The 22,489-nt window shown below is 54.7% G+C and overlaps 7 protein-coding genes across 7 annotated transcripts; 2 read left to right on the top strand and 5 right to left on the bottom strand.

Annotated features, from left to right (window-relative positions):
* Window positions 1-310: 310 nt before the first annotated feature.
* Window positions 311-4,934, bottom strand: BBK36DRAFT_1120893 (glycosyltransferase family 24 protein; the record flags this gene model as incomplete). The annotated part of the gene is made up of 4 exons (XM_024890755.1): window positions 311-3,457; window positions 3,509-4,340; window positions 4,388-4,741; window positions 4,801-4,934. The coding sequence occupies 4 exons, from the start codon at window positions 4,932-4,934 to the stop codon at window positions 311-313; spliced, it is 4,467 nt and encodes a 1,488-aa protein (XP_024749393.1).
* A 665-nt stretch (window positions 4,935-5,599) lies between these two features.
* BBK36DRAFT_1135644 (Coatomer, alpha subunit) lies at window positions 5,600-9,905 on the top strand. Its single transcript, XM_024892709.1, has 6 exons — window positions 5,600-5,842; window positions 5,905-5,954; window positions 6,015-6,334; window positions 6,394-8,292; window positions 8,349-9,469; window positions 9,547-9,905. The coding sequence occupies exons 1-6, from the start codon at window positions 5,813-5,815 to the stop codon at window positions 9,787-9,789; spliced, it is 3,663 nt and encodes a 1,220-aa protein (XP_024749392.1). The 5' UTR covers window positions 5,600-5,812; the 3' UTR covers window positions 9,790-9,905.
* A 178-nt stretch (window positions 9,906-10,083) lies between these two features.
* BBK36DRAFT_1203638 (hypothetical protein) lies at window positions 10,084-10,979 on the bottom strand (the record flags this gene model as incomplete). The annotated part of the gene is made up of 2 exons (XM_024897275.1): window positions 10,435-10,979; window positions 10,084-10,362 (listed from the first exon to the last, which is right to left on the bottom strand). The coding sequence occupies exons 1-2, from the start codon at window positions 10,972-10,974 to the stop codon at window positions 10,084-10,086; spliced, it is 819 nt and encodes a 272-aa protein (XP_024749391.1). The 5' UTR covers window positions 10,975-10,979.
* A 451-nt stretch (window positions 10,980-11,430) lies between these two features.
* BBK36DRAFT_1121180 (hypothetical protein) lies at window positions 11,431-12,382 on the bottom strand (the record flags this gene model as incomplete). Its single annotated transcript, XM_024890795.1, has 2 exons — window positions 11,431-11,925; window positions 11,990-12,382. 2 exons carry the CDS (start codon window positions 12,380-12,382, stop codon window positions 11,431-11,433), a joined length of 888 nt encoding a protein of 295 aa, XP_024749390.1.
* A 1,351-nt stretch (window positions 12,383-13,733) lies between these two features.
* Window positions 13,734-17,378, top strand: BBK36DRAFT_1101590 (hypothetical protein; the record flags this gene model as incomplete). Its single annotated transcript, XM_024889163.1, has 4 exons — window positions 13,734-14,824; window positions 14,993-16,351; window positions 16,443-16,641; window positions 16,704-17,378. Coding segments are annotated over 4 exons (3,324 nt in total), but the record flags the coding sequence as incomplete, so codon positions are not given.
* Window positions 17,379-17,881: 503 nt separating this feature from the next.
* On the bottom strand, window positions 17,882-19,888 carry BBK36DRAFT_1203627 (hypothetical protein; the record flags this gene model as incomplete). The annotated part of the gene is made up of 2 exons (XM_024897274.1): window positions 17,882-18,889; window positions 18,980-19,888. 2 exons carry the CDS (start codon window positions 19,886-19,888, stop codon window positions 17,882-17,884), a joined length of 1,917 nt encoding a protein of 638 aa, XP_024749388.1.
* Window positions 19,889-21,305: 1,417 nt separating this feature from the next.
* Window positions 21,306-22,446, bottom strand: BBK36DRAFT_5413 (hypothetical protein; the record flags this gene model as incomplete). Its single annotated transcript, XM_024898231.1, has 4 exons — window positions 21,306-21,317; window positions 21,388-21,465; window positions 21,531-21,807; window positions 21,875-22,446. 4 exons carry the CDS (start codon window positions 22,444-22,446, stop codon window positions 21,306-21,308), a joined length of 939 nt encoding a protein of 312 aa, XP_024749387.1.
* Window positions 22,447-22,489: the final 43 nt, after the last annotated feature.

Below are 22,489 nucleotides of genomic sequence, written 5' to 3'. Positions count from 1 at the left end.
TTGACCTCTAAGGGGATAGGTTACCAGTATATGCTTGCTTCACATGTGTTGAGCAACGGCCCTTTATGAATCATCCTAGTATTCTTTTTTCTATATTTTCTCTATGACGATGTTTGCCTAAATAAATAGACTTATTGTTTTGCGTTTTCTACCTATATCTACTACTAGGATCTTCTACGTACTATATACATCGTGAATGTGTGTCTGTGTGTGTGGGTGAATAACTGGGGAGCCGGCCTTGCCAAACACGAAGGGTGCTTTGGGGGATGCTGCACTTGATGCCTCCAGTATGCGTGTGCTCTCTTTCTCTCTACAGTTCGTCCTTTGTATGCGTCTTGTCGCTCTCAAAGTTTCGGCTCTTGGTGTTTTTGGCTCCCGACACAGGTGCTCTCGAGTCTCCATTTTCAGAAAGCCTTTCTTTGCCGGCGGTTCCCGTCTCTTGCTTAAAGAGCTGTCTCAAGGCCGCAATTTCTTCGTCATAGGCCGTCCATTCGGGAATCTGCCTTCTCGCCCGGTCGAGCTTGGGCTCCTTGGTCAGCGGGTTGTTGCACAGGTCAATGGTTCGGGCTACGCTGAGGCTTTCGTCGCTGCACCACGTCTCGCACCAGAGCCACTCCTGGGGCAGGCTGTGGATGGGGATGTGGAACTGCATATGGTTCGGCAGGTCCTGATCCAGGTTGGCCAAGCTGTTGGGATCGGCGGAAAGCGAGTGGTACTGTTGGCGGAGGCGGTCGCCCGCGGCGAGCTCCCGGAAGCGCCTCAGGTCGACGACGTAGAGGGCGGAGATGTGGTAAGGGCGGCCTCGAAGATAGTTCGCCCAGTACCCCTGTTTCCAGAAACGGAATCCCTCCATCTCGGTGCGGGAGTCGCACATGGGAGTGAACCCATAGGGGGCGCCTTCGAGATCAAGGTTCATCAGCTCGATCATGTCGGTGCGCACAACCTGGTCGGCATCCACAAAGATGACCTTGTCCAAGGAGAGGGGAAACAAGACATCCAAAAACAGAATTTTGTAGCCCCAAATCTCTCGCTGCTTCTCCTTCTGTTGCCGTAGCCAGTGCGGCCACTTGTATGATACCATCTCGTACTTGAACCCGTACTCCTGTGCCATGCGTGGTATGAACTCCTTGAAGGATGGAGAGAGGAATTGCTCAATGAACCAGAATTTGACGGTATGCTTTGTATGGCGCATCACCGAGACGATCATGATATTCAGCATGCGCTCGTAGAGGTGACCGCTGGCCACGGAGAAGATGTTGATCTCTGCGTGTTCCTGTGCAGAAAGCGATTTCTTGTTCGATTTTCCGCCAAAGAAGCCTTCTGCCAGCTTGAGTCCTTTGGCAACAATGTTATCTGAAGGCTCCTTTTCCTGAAGGACATCCTCCATTTCCATGCCGGGTTTTCTTTGAAGACGAGGGTACAGTGTTACGCCTTGGAAGTCGATCAGAGCGAGCTCAGTACCATTGTCTCCAGCAACAGGGTTCCACCCCTGAGCACCGATGCTCTCGATCTCATATACCTCGGTGTTGCGACCTTCCTTCAGACGGATGGAGTAGACTCCAGGATTGGCCTTGAACTGGAAAAATCCAAGGTTCGACATGACTATGGTGTCTGTGACGAGGGGATCCTTCTCTGTGGCGAGAACCAACTGGGCTCCTCGTGGCGCCGACCCCTTGCCCTCTCTGGAATGTCCTTCAATGAGAATGTGCTTCAGGACATACGTTGCATGGACGGCTGTCTTCACCGCACTCAGTTTGATATTGTCGAGATCGTGGATTGAAATCAGAGGCGCAACTAGCCATGCAGGGGGCACATCGACCGCAGTTGTAAGCAGGGCTTCAGATGGCAAGTTCTTAAAGGTAGCTTGCAGACCCCGTACCTCCCCATCTTCGCTGAACGAGGGCTGCGACTCCAACACGTATCGGAAGAAGCGCTTTACCGGGAGCTCCTCAACCTTGGCCACGGGGTTGATGAAGAGCTTCAAGTGGACACCCTCCAGCTCAGACAGCACTTTCAAGATGGGAGCCCACCTCTGGCCCTGTTCACTGACGGGGTTCAGGGTGCCCACGATGAATATACTGGCGCTTTCTTGGTCGCCTCTTTCAATGACCGTGTGGGTTGCATGCCACTTGTCGTAGAGAGTGGTCCGAATCGATGACGTGGACTCGAAGATGCCTTCAGGCAATTCGGAAATTGTAGAGAGGGCAGTGATGGACGTCAGCCTAGCGGCGTCCAATGGAGTAGCTAGCTTATCGCTCAGGCCAAGTTCCTCGATCGCTCCGTAGACGGGAAGGATACGCTTCATCCGTTCAACGTCTAGGAACTGTTGAAAGTCGTCGGCATCAAACTCGGAGTCTTCAGAGATGGGTCCAATCACTCGGCCGTTGAGCATGATCATCCGAGCCCCTGAGGGTATTTTGGAGGCGCTGAGGAATTGCTCGAGAGCCTCAAAGTACTCGTCCTTTTCAGTAAAATCGGAGTGGGTTTGTAAAAGATCGTTCAGTTCGTTGATGTCTTGGATGTCGCTCAGTGAACCTTGGTTGGCCTGGAGAGCAGCATTTACTGAGGAGGCACCAGTAGCAGTCGTGGGATTGTGAACAATGTCCATCCTGACGCCGGGATTACGGCGTTTGAACTCCAGGGCGGATAAGACCAGCTCTTTGCCGCTCGTTGTTGTGAGATCAGCGACCACAGTCACAGCTGCCCACTCTTCCCTTTGCGATCCTGCAACGGGTTCGAGGACAGGGACGTCCTCAAAAAGGTTCGCGTGCTCATTGTAAACCTTGTTGATATTGAGCACCCTGAGGCTCTTTTTCTCGTCGTCCGGCGTTATATAGCTGTTCCTCCTGGTGATTGCTCTGCTCAGGAACAGCCCTGGAGCCCAGTCGTCATCAGTCAGGAGGCCATGGAACACTCCCTTTTGCACTGTTTGAAGATCTTCGCCAATTTGCATCCCCAATTTTTGCATCCAAGTTTCGTCGCGAGGAATTGATAGACCATTGAAAAAGGTTGGCCGGATGGGCGTGTCGACCTTCAATCGATTGGTCCACTGTTGGGCAAGTCCGAGTTGTTGCTGGTATGTGTCTGCTTCAAGCACTTCTGCAAGCGTCATCTTCTCCGAGTCTTCGAGGAGCTCATGGCCTGCCGTGATCTCTGCGAAGAGTTCTTCGTCACTCAGCACTGTAGCAGCCTGTTGAAGCCGCGCTAGGTAGCCAATGAGGCCGCGGATACCATAATTCTCCAAGATGTGATAGGCTATCTTGGCTTTAGCGGTAGCCTCCGGAGTGGAAGTCAGGGGAACCAGGCCAAATCTGACAGAGATGCCCCGAGAGATGAATGACAACAACTGGGTAACGAACGAGACATCTTCTGAGCTCGAGAGATCCACAGGCGCAACAAGAGTGAAGATGTTTTTCGCAATTGGAGGTAGTTGTCCAGGATACGCTCGTTGTAACAGCTGAAACTGTTAGCTTCAACGCTTCGCTCTTTTCAGTCTCTTGCGGCTTACCGAGGCGATGCTTTTGGGGTAGTGCTCGTATGCCTCATCGTTCTCGAGATCATTTAACCAAATCAAGACTCGGCCGTCCTCAAGACGATCGGTCCAGTCGTATCGCAGCGGCTCATCGGAGTCCTTGGCGAGAGACACGCTTTGATGGCCGAGAATAGATACTGCTTGTTGCCCACTGAGGCCAAGAGCACGGAAGCCGTCGATGAGTTTTCGCTCTTGTCGTAGCCTTTCGATGAGAGCAAATGGCTCGATCTGACGTTCAATGAGCTGAACACCGTTCACTAACAGAATGTTCATCCCTTCCGGCACTCCAAGTGCGCCGTTACTTTGGTATTCTTCTTCAAACTGTGACGAAACATTGTGAGCAACAATTGAAGTTAGGAATCTGGGCAGATCCTGGGCCAGCTTTATCAATGTATCCAGTGGCTTGTCGCTTTGCAGTATGAACGATGCCACTTTCAGTCCGAGTGATGAGAGGTCTGATGATGCCAGTGGTTTGATATCAGCAACATCCTCATCGTCATCAAGGCTGGAAGCAGAAGCAGGGGTCTCAGCGGCATGAGATTCCTCATCATGCGATCGATCATCGAGGACGATATAGTCAGTTCTCTTCAGTGCCAGCTCGACTCCATAACCGCTGATGGGTAGATCTGCCGCATGCGTAGTTTCACTTCGGCGATATCTTAGGCGATAGCTCAAAGAGCCCTGCCTGGCTGCTTTGGCAAGAGCCGTGTGGAATTCTCCAAAGGAGGTTGAAGTTGGATCGGCATAGAGGATGGCTTCTTTACCCACACCAAGAGCTCGATCGAATGGCAGATCCTTAGCTTGTCTACTTCAGATGTTAGAGCTTGCCTTGCATTCCATCAGAGAAATACTGACAGAGAAGACAGTCCCTCTCTATGGACTTTGTTGAGTTCCGGAGTGCAGTATTGCTTCCCGTCCAGCAGCACCCAGTTGATACATCCTGACTCAGCGGCGTCATCCACTGCGGATGCAACGGCAGTGGTGTAGTATTGATAATGAGCCTCTATCCGAGGGGCAGCGGACCGCAAAGACAAAGCAAGCTTGAACGTCGACAGCGCCTCGGGGCTAGATAGACTGCCGTCTTGTTGCAAGATATCGAGAACTTGGGCGTATAACTCAGCATCGGTAGAGGCAGAGGCGAAGTGTCCGGCCGCGATTCGGTCTAGCAGAGGGAAATACGACGAGGAGTTCTCTGCTGCTGCGGTCTCTCTGTCAATTGTTCAGTACTCGCTCGTCCCGTCGAAGCAAGAAAGGCTGAGGATAAGTACAAGAGCTCGAGGAGATATGGGCCAGCAGGGAAAGCTGCGATCATGCCCACATTCACGGTGGGAGTGCTATGAGCCTGCAGAGCAAGCAGGAGGCCGAATATCAGGTTCCATGGCCACCAGCGATGCTGTGTCATGATAGCTGTCGAGGGCGGGCGGAGCATGTAAGAGGCGTCGACAGACGAGATGATCCCTCCACGAGCTTATTTTCAGACATGCAGTACCATTGACGAGATAAACAGATCGCGGCGGCAGAATGAATACGACAGGGTAAGGAAGAACAATGCAATGGACAAAAAGTCGGTAATCAAGTCGTCGCCCAAGAGCTGTCCAAAAGCGTATGGACAGCTATCCAGAATCGCTACAGTACATGCGAAACCGGGCCACCAATTGTTGCGCCACATGTATCAAAGCTTCCCCCACAATCTGCAATTGGGCAGGAAACAACGTCAACAACAGCAGAACAACCAAGCTTTAACCATAAGTTGAATTTCTGCATACGGAAGAACCTGTATAGATATCACAAGAACCCTCAGATGCCATATGTCTTGTCTGATTAAGCAGTCTTTGCCTACAATTGCCTCGTCAATTACCTACCAGCTATCATTCGAAGAACAAGCGCAGTATCATCGTTCAGGTACATAGAAGGCGCTGAAGTGTCCGCTTGATGGGTATGCAGTAAACAGGTAGTGTTTTATGAAGATATGCAGTATAAGAGGGGTGAGGCACCCAAGGCGGTGAGATGTCACGGCCAATGAGCTTGCGGGGCTGAGGCTGGCGCAATACCCACCTTGGAGATGGACACGATACTCAATTGGAAGCAGCTGGCCAATACGACCGCACTGTTCCATCTCGCTCCTTTTTATGCTGACTCTCTGGCCAGGCTTGAATAGCTGTCGTCGTCAATCGAGGCCTCTCAAGCCAGTCGTCTGCGTCTCCTCGTACGGGTGTCTGTCCGTCTATCCGTTCCTTTTTCCCTTAATGAGCGAGGCTGCGACCTCACCTGCCCGCCAGAATGCAGTCCTCCCCAGGAATGTTGACCAAGGTATGTCGCCTACATGTATTCGAGAGCTGCTCGGCTCCGGGATCTGAACTGACACCCCTCAGTTTGAGTCGAAGTCGTCCAGGGCCAAAGGAATCGCGTTCCATCCGAAAAGGTAGCTGCGTGCCTCCCCGTCATGAGCAATAACGCTCGGAGAACTGATCTGGCGAACTAGACCATGGATTCTCGTCGCCCTCCACTCCTCCACGATCCAGCTCTGGGATTACCGGATGGGCACACTGATCGATCGATTCGAGGAGCATGATGGTCCGGTTCGCGGCGTCGACTTCCACAAAACACAGCCGCTCTTCGTATCCGGCGGCGACGATTACAAGATCAAAGTCTGGTCGTACCAGACCCGACGATGCCTCTTCACACTCAACGGCCATCTCGATTACGTGCGAACCGTCTTCTTCCACCACGAGCTTCCGTGGATTCTGTCCGCTTCCGATGATCAAACAATTCGAATCTGGAACTGGCAGAACCGTAGCTTGAGTATGTTGCATCCTCGTAAGCTGCTGGGATTCCGCATAAGGTCGCTAATCCTCTCTTAGTTTGCACCATGACCGGCCATAACCACTATGCCATGTGCGCCCAATTCCACCCCAAGGAAGATCTGGTGGTCTCGGCCTCGCTGGACCAGTCAGTCCGTGTTTGGGATATTTCCGGGCTTCGGAAGAAGCACTCCGCACCGACTTCCATGAGCTACGAGGACCAAATCGCGCGTGCGAACCAAAACCAAACGGATATGTTTGGCAATACCGATGCCGTCGTCAAATTCGTCCTGGAGGGCCACGACCGTGGAGTCAACTGGGTAGCTTTCCACCCTACCATGCCCCTGATTGTTTCGGCCGGCGACGATCGCCTCGTGAAGCTCTGGCGTATGAGCGAAACCAAAGCCTGGGAAGTCGACACGTGCCGCGGGCACTTCCAGAACGCCTCAGGCTGTCTGTTCCACCCTCACCAGGACCTGATCTTGTCCGCTGGTGAGGATAAGACGATACGGGTCTGGGATCTCAACAAAAGGACTGCCGTGCAATCGTTCAAGAGGGAAAACGACCGCTTCTGGGTTATCGCGGCTCACCCTGAGATCAATCTGTTCGCAGCTGGCCATGACAATGGTGTCATGGTCTTCAAGCTGGAACGCGAGCGCCCCGCCTCGGCAGTTCACCAGAACACTCTCTTCTATATCACCAAGGAGAAGCACGTCAAGTCCTACGATTTCCAGAAGGATGTGGAAAGCCCGACGTTGCTGTCGCTCAAGAAGCTTGGAAGCCCCTGGGTTACTCCCCGGACCCTGTCTTACAACCCTGCCGAGAGGTCTATTCTCGTCACCACCCCTAATGATGGTGGCTCTTACGAACTTGTCAATCTCCCTAGAGATGGCTCTGGTGCTATTGAGCCGTCAGAGTCCAAGCGAGGATCAGGGAACTCCGCCATTTTTGTCGCTAGAAATCGCTTCGCTGTGCTCAACGTTGCCAACCAAACGATCGATATCAAGGATCTGTCGAACAACACAGCTCGGTCATTCAAGCCTCCGGCCGGGACAACTGATATCTACTTCGGAGGCACAGGCAACCTTCTCATCATCACGCCCACAACTGTCTATCTTTACGATATTCAGCAGAAGAAGTCTACTGCAGAGCTTGCTATCAATGGCGTCAAATACATTGTGTGGTCCAACGACGGTCTTTACGCCGCCTTGTTGAGCAAACACAACGTGACAATTGTCACAAAGACGCTTGAGCAAATCAGCACTTTGCACGAGACTATTCGCATCAAGAGCGCCACTTGGGATGATGCGGGCGTTCTTCTCTACTCGACCCTGAACCATGTCAAGTACGCTTTGCTGAATGGCGACAATGGTATCGTGCGGACACTTGACCAGACCGTCTATCTCGTGCGCGTCAAGGGCCGAAACGTCTATTGCTTAGATCGAGCAGCGAAGCCTCGCATTCTGCGCATTGACCCGACGGAGTATCGTTTCAAGATGGCCTTGGTCAAGCGAAACTACGAGGAAATGCTTCACATTATCCGCACCTCCAGCCTTGTTGGCCAGTCTATCATTTCTTACCTCCAGAAGAAGGGCTATCCCGAGATTGCGCTGCAATTCGTTCAGGACCCAACCACTCGATTCGATCTGGCCATTGAATGCGGCAACCTGGACGTTGCTGTGGAGATGGCTAAGGAGCTGGACAAGCCCAAGTTCTGGACTCGACTGGCTACCGAAGCGCTCTCCCACGGTAACCACCAGATCGTGGAGATGTGCTACCAGAAGCTGAAGCAATTCGATAAGCTCTCGTTCCTCTACCTGACAACAGGCGACCACTCGAAGCTTGCCCGAATGGCCAAGATCGCAGAGCATCGTGGAGACTTCACCGCGCGGTTCCAGAACGCCCTCTACCTTGGCGATGTGGAAGACCGCATCCAGATGCTGAAGGAGATTGATCTGTGTATGTTCACTCATCTCTACTCTCTACGATAATGGACCGCTAACCGTTACATATAGATCCCCTCGCGTACACAACGGCCAAATCTCATGGGCTAGAGGAAGAGTGCGAAGCTATCCTCGAGGCCTCTGGTCTCACAGAAGACCAGTTGACCATGCCCGCCCTAGGCAAGCCGTTGGTACCACCAAAGCCGGTGGTATCGACCTTCAAGTCCAACTGGCCCACCAAGGCTAGTTCACAGTCTTACTTCGAAAACGCTCTTCTCGGCCAGGTCGAAGGCTTGTCATTGGAGGATGAGCCCAGTGCCGCCAACGGAGTCGATGTCGAGCATGCTGCAAAAGACCAGCCGGCAGACGATCTCATTGCTGTCGGTGGCGAGGACGATGATGATGCAGCAGGCTGGGATATGGGCGACGATGATGTCCCCGAGATCGAGAACGACTTTGTGAACGTCGACAGTGCGGAAGCCGGCGGCGCTGGAAGCTGTGAGGCTGATATCTGGGCACGAAACTCACCTCTGGCTGTCGACCACGTTGCTGGCGGCTCGTTTGAATCGGCTATGCAGCTCTTGAACCGCCAGGTCGGTGCAGTCGAGTTTGGCCCCCTGAAACCCCGATTCCTGGAGGTGTACCGATCTTCCAAGACTTTCCTTCCGGCGTTGGCTAACCTGCCACCCCTTGTCAACTATGTTCGTCGTACCGTCGATGAGACGGATCTGCGAAAAGTTCTGCCCATCATCCCGCGTGACCTTGAGCATTTGGCCTCCAATGATCTGCAGAAGGGCTACGACTCAATGAAGGCGAACAAGCTGGAAGACGGCGTCAAGATTTTCCAGGGCATCCTGCATGCTATCCTGGTCAATGCCGTCTCCAGCGAGAGCGAAGTGTCGGAGGCAAAGAAGCTGCTCGTTTCAGCGAGGGAATACACCATTGCAATGAGCATTGAGCTTGCCAGGAGAAACCTTGGCTCGGCCGATGAGATTGCTCAAGACCCCGCGAAACTGAAGAAGAGCCTAGAATTGGCCGCTTACTTCACAATTCCCAAGATTGAGGTGCCTCACAGGCAGATTGCACTGCTAAGCGCTATCAAGGTGGCAATCAAGAGCAAGAACTACAACTCTGCATTGGGCTTCGCGAACCGCATTATTGCCAACGGAGGTTCGAGCAAAATCGTCGAGAATGTAAGTCAAGTAACACACAGACTGACACTCATGGGATATCTCCTTTTCCAAGGCCAACACTAATGCTTTCAATACAGGCCAAGAAGACGAAAGCTCAATGCGAGAGGAACCCGACTGACAGCATCGAGATTGAGTTCGACCAGTTTGCGGAATTTGAGATTTGTGCCGCCAGCCACACTCCAATCTACAGCGGAGCTCCATACGAAGAGTGTGCCTTTGATGGCTCAAAGTATCACTCTAGCTTTAAGGGATCGGTTTGTAGGGTGTGCAGAGTTTGCGAGATTGGCAAGCACGGTAGCGGCTTGAGACTGTTTTCATAGACACTTAATTTAGGCTTGGAATTGTTAAAAGGAGAGGGGGGCTCAAAAGGGGCGCAACAGTATCATAGTCATGGAATATAACTAAATGACATCGAAGGATGTTGCCGGCAGCGAGGTGTCAGTGATGGCCGGGACCATTGAAGAGCTGTTCAATCTAGTTCACCACCCATGCTTGATGCCATAGTATTTGACTCTTATTAAATCTTGTTTTGCTTAACCAATGATATTGTATGCTGATGTGTATTGTGAGTTGTGGCATCTAAATCAAAACTAAACCGTGTGGCTTGATATCCTCTACACGATGGTTTCTAGCTCGCGAGCATAGCCCAGTGTGTTCTCGATGATCATCTGGCTCATGTCTTTGGCATAAGCTCCGTCTTCACTGCCCTCAGCGGCCGCGTTGGGGAAATAGATGTGGCCCTCCTTAACGACCCATCCGCGGTGCTTGGCAAACTGAATGACGTCTCCTTCCGAGTTCAAGAATAGTAATGATTTGGTGGAGCTTATGGGAAGGCTGGGGTAGGCTCGTTCGCTGCTGCTGGCAATTTCGGACCGAATTTGGTTCTTGAGAATCTATTTCCACCGTTCCAGTTAGCTAGAAGTTCTGAACGCAAACAATGACACGTCAAGTCGTCGGATACGCACCTCGGAGAAAACACTGTACTCATCACAGGGCACCTCGCTGCTCTTCATTGCCTTCCATACACGATCATAGCTCCCCTCCATCAGCCACCTCTCCAAGCGGACGGGGTAGCCCAGATACCGGTCACCCTCAACGTCGGTGCCGCCACCGTCTCTGTTCGCCAGACTCTCCAGCTCTGAGTGGAACTCGGCGTAGCGGCCCTGAGTGAGGAGCAGCAGCAAGCTGAGTCCCGTGACCCTGTTGCGTTCGGGGATGTTGGGCGGCAGGGTAACGGATGGGAGCTCGTAGAAGGGCTGCAGCTGCTGGACGTAGCGCGTGAAGGCATCGGCGTTCTTGGCGCGAATGGAGAAGAGGGCGCCCTGTTCGTACGTTTCCCGGGCGAGGGCGAGAAGGTTCGGGGGCGTTGAGGGTGTCGGAGTCAGGGCGTTGAGGCTCAGGAGGATCAGCTTGGCCTTGGAGAGGAGGGCGCTGGCCTCAGGATAGCTCATCTGAGGGGCCTGCTTGAGCTGGGCGAGAATCTGGGCGAGGCTCCGGTCAGCCATGGTTGGGTGCCGCGAGATTGCTTCCTCTGAGTGATGATTCGAAAGAGTTGTCGGAATTGAGAAGAAACTGATGCGTGGCGGACTGGGTGTCGGTGTGCCAGCGTTTGGGAAGTCTTTGTGGCCGTACGGAGACTTTGCAGGTGCTGATGCGTGGTGGCTTCAAGGTGTTGGTATTCTAGGCTGAACGATGACGAAGAGGTGCTAGACGGGTCTCGAATGGTAGTGGGCAGTAGGTGTGAATCCTGACTAAGCTTGGTAGCTCTCGGGTGGACAAAACAGCTTCATACGATGCGGGGCCATGAATGAGATGCGACTCGCATCTGCATTCTTATTGCGAAATAATATATTAGTTGCACGCTCTAGAGTGGTATTGAAGTACTGATGATATCCATGGTCTCTTCATTCTTATATATACACCTGTCTCTGACAAAGCAGGTTGCCGCTGCTGCTCAAAGCCTAGGGAAGGTCGTCTGTATATCGGGCCAATGCTCCCTGCCTAGCGCTGGATTCTGCCTCTCTTCTTCTCGACTTCTCTAGATCAGCCGCCCACATGGCGGCACCTGCGGCCGTAGTCAGAAGAAAGAAGAAGGAAAACACAGGAACAAGTTCGAGAATCATAGCCACAGTCCCGAAGAACACGTATTCCCACTCAAGGCTCTTGATCTCCTTCGCTTGCGCTGCCTTTGACAGGCCACGAAGTTGAAACCAGCGGTGATGTGAGAGTTTCCCCATCCGCGTCCCGGTTATCATGATAAAGGCAATTGTTCCAACGTAGGGGATCAGGTTGAGAGGAAGGAAGAAGATGAGCTCTACAACTTGGATCGTGCTCCACGGGTTGAAGGTTGCCGGACTTGTCGGCTTTCCCAGCATCTTGACGGCGTTGGGCGCATCTTCAAACAGGATGCGGTGAGGAGCAATCAAATCTTTCAGTGAGAGATTGATGAGAGTGGCCTGGAGATGATGTTTAGCTTGAGACTGCATGGATGGCTAGGCTTTCCCTGAGATTTCAGCTTACGTCAAAGACATCCACCCGGCATTCATCAACAAAAAAACCTTCAAATAGACCCTGGATGATCACCAGTCCTTCTCCCAACACAAGGACGACAGCATTGACCCATGCGCCCCAGCCATGAAAGATGGCCAGGAATAAGAACTGCGGGAGGAAGGCGAACGAGAACAACACGAAATATACGACAAACGAGATTAGAGACAGAGGCAGTAGCCTTCCAGAGAGAAGAGGCCAAAACTCTCTGTGTCGTGAGTAGTACCAGATGCCGCGAACCGGGTAGCTTGCCGCTACGGCTGCGCGCTTGAGGTAGAGGAATGGTCGATAGCTGCAGTGCCCAACGGTAGGGGGATGCTCTTCAGGAGGGGGTAGCAAGTTGCTGTGCGGCGTTTGGAAAGACATGGTTCTCCCATCGATGGCTACGACGAGGCATATGAGGCTAGAATAGGTGAGGCTGGCCGTGATGCCTAAAAGAAGTCTATCGTGGCGTTGCACGTTCTAATTATGGTGTTACAAACACTTGGAGCATGTGCCCATGGGGACGTCGAGCTCCCCGCCAATCAACATGCTGCTGGCTGAATGTGCTAAATATGGCACTGTTCCTGAACATGATTGGCCCGCACCGCAGCTCATAGTGCCATACGAACATCAACAATCATCTAGTTGCATATCCATCTGCTTCACTTGGTTCAGGAATCAACGTATTGCGAAATCAGCTTCTTTGCAAGGCTCGCTCGTGTGAATCTACAATACGTCGTCCGAGAGCGTTGTGCTGGCCCAGTCTGAAGCCTTACGCATGGCATCGAATATGCGCGACTCGTCACTGAATGGCATCTTGCTCCTGCCTCTACCTCTCATGCACTGCACTTACACCACCATGGCAGCATCTCTTCAAACAACTGCCTGCTGAGGGGGGTCAAACATAACGAGGAAAGCACAGAGGCACGGCTGCAACACACCAAAAGCGAATACGATGGTAGTTGCGAGAGCGGTGACGTCGCTGCTCGGACGTTGAGCGAGATTCCACTGCTCTTTCCCTTCATGATGTTCAATCTCTGTGCCAGATGATGGCGTTACGTCAATCTGTCGGTAATTGACTGCTCCTGCCTTTGTTGCTATTCCTCTCTTTTTGTCTGGAAAGCGGTGTGGCCATGGCAGGAACGAGTCCTCTCGCGGCACGCACACGCCAACAACGACGCCAGCCCAGAGAAAGAGGTCGGACCTTCCTCAGTTACAGTGATGGCATCATACGACCGCCATCGGCACGATGGAAGCTCCTTCCTCGCCAGCTTCGTGTGCTCTTCTGCCCACAAAACTTTTCTTCTCTCCCTCCCCCTCCTCTTCTTCCTCTTCCTTTTCTTCTTCCTCTTCTTCTTCCCACCTCACCTCATCTTGTTTCTCTCGTTTCGGTCCTCGCCTTTCTTTACCGATTCATTGTTTCTGTCACTCATTCGCATCCTCCTCTTCCACCATTGACGGATTGTTCGTTCTCACGTCAACTCCGTCAACCATCCTCTGCCCAATATGCGGGTTTCCAGATCCTTGGCGGTCTTGATGGCCGGCGCCGTAGCGCAGCACGCGAGTGCTCAAGTGGACTACGGGTACAGGCTGAGATCACCCCTTCTCCTTGCTTGGCTTTGACTAACTTTGATACAGATCGCATGACGGCAACCAGAACAGCGGTCCTCATGCCAGCGCTGGCAGCCTTCCGGGCGGCTCTTCCAATGGTGGATATCCCAACGGCGCCTCTCCCAATGGTGGCTATCCCAATGGTGGCTATCCCAACGGCGGTTCTCCCAATGGCGGTTCTCCCAATGGCGGCACCAATGGTGATCCTGATGGCAACTCCTATGGATATCCCAGCGGTAATCCACAGAGCTCTGCTGCTGGCCTGCCTGCCAACCTTCCTGGTTCAGCTCCTGACATGTCTACCTGCCTTCTGCAAGCCATCACAACAGTCTTTGTCACTGTATACCCTACCAGCCATTCTACGCCCTCTGGACTTCCTCAACCCAATGATTTTGATCCTGACCATACTGCCCATCAAACTGCATTTCCCACTACCCCCGGCGTGATCTCTTCTGCTCAGTCTGTTGAGGCAGCACAAACCAGTGTCAAACCCTTCACCACGATCACAATTGATGTTTGGGGCGACGATCCTGAGTCACTAGACTCGTTCACTTCTGATGTTCCATCTGTCCCCGTCTACACTGACGGTGCCTCTGACCCTGTTGCGACCTCAGCGGACTTTCCTGCTGGGTCTCCTACAAACACAGAAGGCTCTTGGCCCAACAACTCACCACTCCCCACGCCATCAGATGCGCAGGCATCTTTGACTGCCGGGCCAGTTGTTGGTACCCCTGCCCCTGAGAATTCTGCATACGGTGGTGCGAGCGGCTTCCCCAGCGGCCTGCCCAGCGGCTTCCCCAGCGGCATCCCCAGCGGCCCTTCCCAGACTCTTGGCCAGCAGCCGTCCGAATACACTTCACCAAGCGGGACAGATACTGGCGCGGAGGGCGGTCAACCTGTGCAAGTGACAGTCATTGGCGCAGATGGAAACCCAACAGTTCTGGAGTTCCCTGGCGGCGAGCCCACCAACGGCAACAACAATGGTGCTGGTCAACCCTTTCCCACAGCCGCCACTGCCCTCCCTGGCTTTACCTCAGGCCCTGCTCCAGCAGCCTCGCAAGTCTTCCCAGCAGCTGGCCAAACCACATGTACCAGCTACACTGTCCTAGGGCCGAATGGGGTTCCCACTGTCGTGCATTCCACTTGGGTCAACTCTCCAACAGACACAGCCGGCCTTCCGTCTGGATTCCCATCTGGATTCACTTCTGGACTCCCGTCAGGATTCCCTTCTGCTTTCCCATCTGAGTTCCCATCTGGGTTCCCATCTGAGTTCCCATCTGGGTTCCCATCTGGGTTCCCATCTGGTTTCCCATCCGGGTTCCCGTCTGGACTCCCTTCCGGTCTGTCCTCTGGTCTTCCGTCTGAGCCTTCGATCAACCCCAGTGTTGTCACGGGCTTGCCTGGAGGACCTGTCATTGCGACACACACTGCGTTTACTGTCCTTGGCCCTGATGGACTCCCAACTGTGGTTGAGTCATCTTGGCTGGTGCCCGCACCGACTCAATCTGGTGTCGGTGGCATCCCGAATCAAGTCACTGGGTTCCCGAATCAGGTCTCAGGGTTCCCGACTCAGGTCACTGGATCGGCGGCTGCCGCGAGTGTGGGCGGCAGTCCAACTTGTACGAGCTATACAGTTCTGGGAATGGATGGTCTTCCAACCGTCGTTGAAACCACTTGGATCGTCCCTCGTCCCACTGCCGGTGCGAATCCTGCCAACGTTGTCACCGGTGTTCCCAGCCAGTTTGGAGGTGGAGGTTCTGGTGATCCTTCACAGCCCGCAACGGATGGTGGTGTGAATGCCGTTACGGCTTGCACAAGCTATACTGTCTTGGGTTCTGACGGTGCTCCGACGGTTGTTGAGTCCACGTTTGTCGTGTATCCATCCAATGCTCTGCCCACTGTCACCAATGCACTGCCTCTGCCACCTGCTCAAGCTTCTGGCTTTCCACAAGGCGTCTCAGGTCTTCCCCAGGGAGACAATCTGGCCACAACTTGCATCACCGTTGGAGTCGTGGGACCGGATGGATCTATCACGCCCGTTGTACAAACCGTCGTCGTCCCAACCGGCGCAATGAGCAATGCTCTGCCTGTTCAGACCAACCCTGGGTATCCTTCTCTCGTGCCGGCTCAAAACGGCCTCCCCCAAGGTCAACTTTCGGCGACTCCTGCTGGAAGTGGACTTTTCACGACGTGCATTACGCTCACTACGGTAGGGCCAGATGGTTTGGCAACACCAGTTGTCCAGACTGTTGTAGGCTTGCCGAGCGGTACGGAGCTTGGATCTTCTCTTCCAGTGTCAACAGGCGCACTGCCTTTTCCCAACTCCCAGGTCTCCAATGGTGGCCTGACCAACCTTCCCACACTTGGTCAGTATGGGTCACTTCAATCTGGCCTTCCCAGTCTTTTGCCACCATCTGCAGCTGAATCTGGGATTGTTGGTCCAACAGGAACTGTGACTGGTACTCGCACGTCGACTTTGACCGTCGTCAATGGCCCTGGCGGGCAGCCCGCCACTCTCGTTCCGTACAGTGACGACTGGAGCAACCAGGCGCCGGTGTTGGAATCTTCGGGGTTGTCAGGGAACGCCTACGGCTCGCCGTCACGCCTTGCAACAGCTCTCCAGACCAGTACATGGACAAATGTCATCCCAGAGGACACGACAACGTACACCATCAACTTTCCTCTCACAACCATGGCCACTGTCGCCCTTCCCAATCGACGCGCCATGCGCCGTCAGCAAGAGTAAGTCAAGACTGATTCTCCAGGCATCTTTACACAGATCTAACCACGTGTGTAGCTTGGTAACCTCGGATGTTGCATGGGACAACTCTAGCTCGCCAATCTCCAGCGTGGCACCGGATAACAGCACTCTGAGCACGACCCCGATTCCAACCTTCAGCACCCAGAGCGCCTTTGTCCCCTCGCTTCCTTCTATGACATTTCCTGCTCCACCGCAGGTCTCTTCCGTGGATGGATCAGGTTCCTCACCTATGTGTCCCACTGGTGGAAAGATTGGCAACTTTACGTTGAACGTAAGTATATGTGGTTCTTTGCTGGTTCCTCCTTCTTCATCTCCCGTCTCTGACTTGTGTAGTTTGACGATACTAAAACCGGCCCCCTCTTCAACCCGTCACGAGACATCTGGTTCTCTGAAGGATTCCTCATCGCCCCTCCATCGTCCCAGACGTTCCAATCTTACAGTCCCTCATCTGGCGGTCAGCTTGTCGAATTCGTGCCGCCTTCCCTGCCCTCATTGGGCCATTCTGGGGTGGGAGACACTGCTGAGATTGGTGTTGGTCCCAATGCTCCGAATCACTGCTTCAGGTTTGACTTCCAAGGTGCCAGTCTGGGCTGCGCAGCAGAGGGTGCCGAGCAGTGGTGCGAGTTTGAAGTATCCGCATACCGCTACAACGACGTTTTGCAGAGAGAGGAGTCGGTAGCCTGGTCTGAGACGAAGCGCATTCCGGCATGCCCCAACTTCCCTCACGGGAGCTGTCAACTGACCCCTGTGACCTTTGACGGTTACGCGAATATCACTGCAGTCCTGATCAGCTTGCGTGTGGGCACCGAGTTGCGAGTCTGGTGGGGCGATGACTTCAAGCTGGGCTGGAGCGACAACGGCTGCGATGCTGCTGCTTGTCGTGCAAGTGCTGTTCCTCAGCCCGTCAAGCGGGAAGTTATCGAGTCGGCTGCCCGCCGGGGTGTCTGGAACTGGACCCCAAATGGGCTGAAGCGACTTGACGACGGATACATCTGGGAATCTCTGTAATAGCCATGATTTGATGATTTCGGAGGGTAGTTAGGCATGATGAATTGGGGTGGAAGAATATTTGCTGTTTTCTGTTGATGGGGGCAATTTGAACCTAGATTTCTTGGCGAGCGGCATAATGTGGTTGTAGCTGCGGTATCGGATGTAATGACGAGCGGCCGTGCGATAGGAATGGGCCATGTGAATTACATTGTAACAATACAATCAACGACATTTCCTGATGAGGTAGCTCGAGGTCGTAGGGCAATTCGCTGATCTTGTGAAAACTTGTTGAGTTTCAGATGCAAAGGAGCTAAAGGTGACGGACGATTCTCCTGGCCTGTGCAAAAAAGATGCTAGGTGCACTCTCGAGTGCTGTGCTTACAAGCAAGGGTAGCCGTCGACAGCCCTAGTATTGGCGGAAGCAACTACAGGGCGAGTTATTCACAATACCAGGAGCATTTTGCAAGCAGAGTATGTATATATGCTGGCAGTGCCAAGTTACAATGTAACAAAGGGGTTGGCTAGAGTAATCCAAGAGGTGATTTCCTGTACCATGGGGCCTCGTCTCTGTTGAACCAAGAAGTCATGGCCTCTACTTCGGCATCGTTGGTCTGGAGGACAGACTCGCCTGTGGCCGGGCAGGATTCGTCCCAGGGGTGGCACTCGACGCTGCACGGCGACAGGTCAGAGGGGATGACGCCGGATTCAAAATAGTCGGCCACAACCTCCCTGGTGCACTTGCTGGGGGCAGAGGCCACGGCGCAGTGACCCATGCCCTCCTGGATGAGGACGCGAGCGCCAGGATGTTGCGCGGCCATGGCCTGGGCGGCTCGGAGAGGGGTGACGGGGTCGAGGCGGTTGGAGAGGAAGAGGATGGGGGCCGCGGGGCGGCCGGACTGGAGGGAGGCATCGGCGTCGGGGGTGGTGAAGGGGCCCTTGAAGCTCCAGTTGGGGCGGATGCGCCAGCCGGAGCAGGGCATGCGGATGGTGGACCAGGTGGCGCCGAAGATGTTGGAGACGTCGAGCTGGCTGCGGACGTACTTGCGCCACCAGGCGAGGTCCTTGCCGGAGATGTCGTCGCCGTCGGAGCAGACGACGGCGTTCTGGGCCTCGATGATGATGCTGGGCTTGGTGGCGTTGCTGCGGTCGAGGGGGCAGGCGTCCTGCATGGCGGGCACCATGCCGAGGCCGACGGCCATGACGGCCATCTGGGTGAGGTCGCCGGCGATGAACTCGTTGAGCTTGCGGGCGAGGACCTTGAACATGGACAGGGGGTTGTAGAGCACCTTGCCGGCGAGGATGAGGACGTCCCAGCTGGTGACGACGACGACGTCGCCCGAGTCGAGCAGGACCGACTTTGGTTTCTGGTCGAGTTCGGAGAGGAAGCTGTCGTAGCGGCAACGTATGTCGGATGCCCCGTGGGTGTCGGATGGGCGGGCCAGGGCGCATACGTCGGGACCGGCGGCGGCGCAGCCTTCGAAGAAGTTGTCGAATATTTCGTCTGAGTCAACGGTGTTTGTGAGCCAGCCCTTTAAATGAAGAAAGAAGGTTAACAACCAATGGACATGTTAGGGGGAATGCTAGTTTTCATCTTTGAGGGGAAAAGAGAGGAAACATACTGGACCAGAAGAATAGTCCTGGATATTGCACACGCCGTCGAGAATCAGACGCCCGACACGACCTGGGAACATGGAAGCAAAGTAGTTGCCGAGGACTGTGCCGTAAGAGAAGCCAATATACTGGAGACGCGGGACATCGCCGGGTTCGTCGCGAAGCTCGGCCGGTTTCCTCCTGGGAGCAGAACGCTTCTTAAGCTCTGCTCGAGCATCGGAGTCGTCGTCGTCGCCCTTGCGCTTCCGAGCAGCGGCGTCTCTTTTGCGCAGCTCGTCCACTTTGTCGACCATCTCGACCATGTCGCGGGCGACGTTGGGCGTCCCGACAAAGGCCATGGCGTCCTCCCCGGCCTGCTGGCACCGCTGGCCAAAGGCGTCCATGATGGCGAGGCTGTAGGCAATGACGCCGTCGCCATTGGTGAGAGCGCCGTTGCCGCGGTTCTCCAGGAGGAAGGCGTCCCGCGCCAGCACATTGTTCTCGAAGCAGTCGGAAGCGGGAACCGTCCTGCCGATGCCGCGGGGGTCGAAGGAGATGATCTCGTAGTGGCGACGGCCCGGCTTGTCGGCCGTGTAGCGAAGATAGCGGCCCATGCTCAGCAGGAAGTCGACGCCGGAGCCGCCGGGCCCTCCCGGGTTGGTGAAGATGGCGCCGCCAAAGGCCGGGTCGTCGTCCGGCACGACGGCGGGCAGCTTGATCATGGCGATGGTGGCTACTCTCGTGTCCGTCTTGTTGAGCCAGTCCAGGGGCACCTGGAGGCGAGCACACTTGTACTCGCCGTAGCAGTCGTGGTACTCGAGGTCATCGCTGGGCCTGATGGAGTCCCAGTCGAACGAGGGCTCGATGAAAGGACTGGCTGCTGCCGTGGCTAGCACGGAGCAGTATCCTGCCACTAGGAGCCGGAAGCAGCGCTTCATGGCGGGTGCTTCGAGTGACTTTGTCCCATACGTCGATGCTAATGGGCCAGTCAGTCGTGTCGTCGATGGACCGCTCGTTTCCAGAGGGAAACAAATGAGGAGCAAGGCAAAGGGGAAAGGATAAAGAAGACACGAGCCAGAAGAATACGTACACCGAACGAAAGTCCGAAAAGAATCAAGCCATCAATAGGTGGGATGCTGGCGATTATATAGACATGTTTGCCCCCAATGCTGTGTGTCACCCTCACGAAGCTGAATCACTCGCTAACACAAGACAGGCGGCAAAAGCGTCGGCAGGCAGACAAACTATCCGTCAACCCTTGCCGCTATCAATCGACAGCTGCATTGCAGGATTCCGGGAGGGCGGGCCACGCAAGCAAGTCAAGAGAGGAAGAAGGAAGATATGCTAAGGCAAACACCCTCCTCAGCAGGACTTTTGTATCTCCAGGCAGATAAGAGAACGCGATAGTAGTCAGTTCGTGGGGAAGAGAAGACGCGGGATCGTGGGGTTTAGTTAGGCGGGACGAGGAGGGGTTCGGGCCGGATCTAGTACCCGAGCCATTGATGTTGGTTGCTTTGGACGGATGGATGGGGGAGCGATGCAGCGCTGGAGGCCTAAGCTGAAAGAAGCAGTCGAGGGTAGTTGTAGTGATTGATGGCTGGTGATGTATGAGTAAGGTAAGTTGAGGTGAGGATAAGGAAGACGGGGGTGGAATCGCGTGTGGACGACGGTTTGAGCGTGCTGACTATCGATAATGCGACCAGCTGACTGACTACATGTGAACCAAGGACTGTGACTAGGTACAACTCCCGGCAACGAGACGACAGACACTGACAACGAAGAGGGGAATAAGAAGACAGAGGCAAGTCATGCTCGGTTCAGACACACAAGATACAGTTTGCTTTATATATACAACATTGCGCTCGACGGCTTCGTTGCAGAAGACATTACTCCCTTCTTCCGCCTGTAACGCATCACTTTTATATGTATTGAAAAAAGAAAACACAGTACGCGGATATAGAAAATGAAGAGATGGAAACAAGAGAATACATTGTATAAACCCAGCGCCAGAAAGTTAGGCTTTTCAAATCACTCCAACCAAGTCTCTTCCCGCTCCCCAGCCCATCATTGCTTCTTCTTCTTCTTCTTCTTCTTCTTCTTCTTCTTCTCCTCCTCCTCTACGGTGCTTCCAAAGGCGTTCAAGATAGATGCCTACTTCAATTGAGAGACATATCCGAGGCGGCTCGCTAGGCAGAAAATAGATGCGCTCTGTAGATGGCGTCTAATGTGTTGCTTGCTCGGTAAAATCGAGTACATCGGTGCCGAAAACTTGCATGCCAGGGCCGGCCTCTCTCTCTCTCCCTTTCTCTGAATGAGTGCAAGCGGTGCTCTACGACACGTAAACGTAATAACCGTTTACATGATCACCTGGAAATCTCAATGTCAGTTCTTCCGTGTAATTGATAGGATACATCTCGTCAAGTTGGCGTCTACTCACACAATCACCATCCTGTTTGCCCTGCGGAATGCCCATGTCTTCAAATGTGGCAGGTCCCGACTTGCCGCCCTTGCTGGGCTTGGGCGCAGCCGGTGCAGCCGCCGGGGCACTCGGTGCTGGACTTGCGCTATGCATGCCAGGACCCTGAGGGCCAGGGCCTTGAGGAGCAGGCCCCGGAGGAGCAGTGCCAACTCTGTTGGGTCCAGGTCGAGGGCCACCGCCGGGACCCTGAGGTCCTGGAGATCCATGTCCTGGAGGAGGTCCCCCAGTTTGGACTCTTCCTGGGTGTGGTCCGCCTGGCTGGCCGAGAGAGCCCATCCTGTCTGGATAATGGCCACCGCCAGGACCGCCAGGACCTCCTGGGCCACCGGGGCCACCAGGGCCGTCGGACCCAGGTCGCGATGATGTCCGAGGAGAAAACTGCCCAGCGCCAGGTTCCGGTCCTCCATGAGGGCCACCCATTGGGCCTCCGGGCCCGCCACCGTACCCTTGAGGCGGCCTGTTCTGCATGCGGTTCCCGCTGTGGGCGCTGCCAGGCCGGCTGTCCCCCGGCGGATAGGGGCGTCCCTGGCCTGGCGGTCCACCTCCCGGTCCCATGTTTGGCGGTCCCATGTTTGGCGGTCCCATGTTTGGCGGTCCGTAGCCTCCGGGGCCGTGAGGACCAGGCGGTCCGCCTCTACCGCGACCGGCACCCGGCGGTGGTCCACCGGCATACAGATTGCCGGCTGACTGGGAGCCGGGCAACGGCCGTGGCCCATCGCCGGGTCCTTGTGGCCTGATGCCGAAGGCACTGCTGGGCCGGTCTGCTGGAGGGCCCTGAGACGGCGGGTAGTTGTTGTTGAGGCGAGGCCGGCCGTCGTCGTCTGGATACGGCGCACCCCGCGGAGGGGGCGCCATCCGATCATCCACGGGGTAAGGGGCGGCAGACTGGGAGCGCATGGGCGGGGCGTTGGGATCGACGCGGACGTTGAAGGCCGGCGGCCGGTCGGCGGTATCGACAAAGGACGCCCTAGAGGGCTCGACGAAGCTGTTGTTGTCCGTCACGATCGTGGGGCGCATGCCCGGCGAGGGGGAGGGGGAGACTCGGGAATTGCCGACTGAT

This window comes from Trichoderma citrinoviride, assembly GCF_003025115.1.
Source record: "Trichoderma citrinoviride strain TUCIM 6016 unplaced genomic scaffold BBK36scaffold_8, whole genome shotgun sequence".
NCBI classification, from domain to species: Eukaryota; Fungi; Ascomycota; class Sordariomycetes; order Hypocreales; family Hypocreaceae; genus Trichoderma; species Trichoderma citrinoviride.
This window is presented reverse-complemented; position numbering and strand designations above follow the sequence as displayed.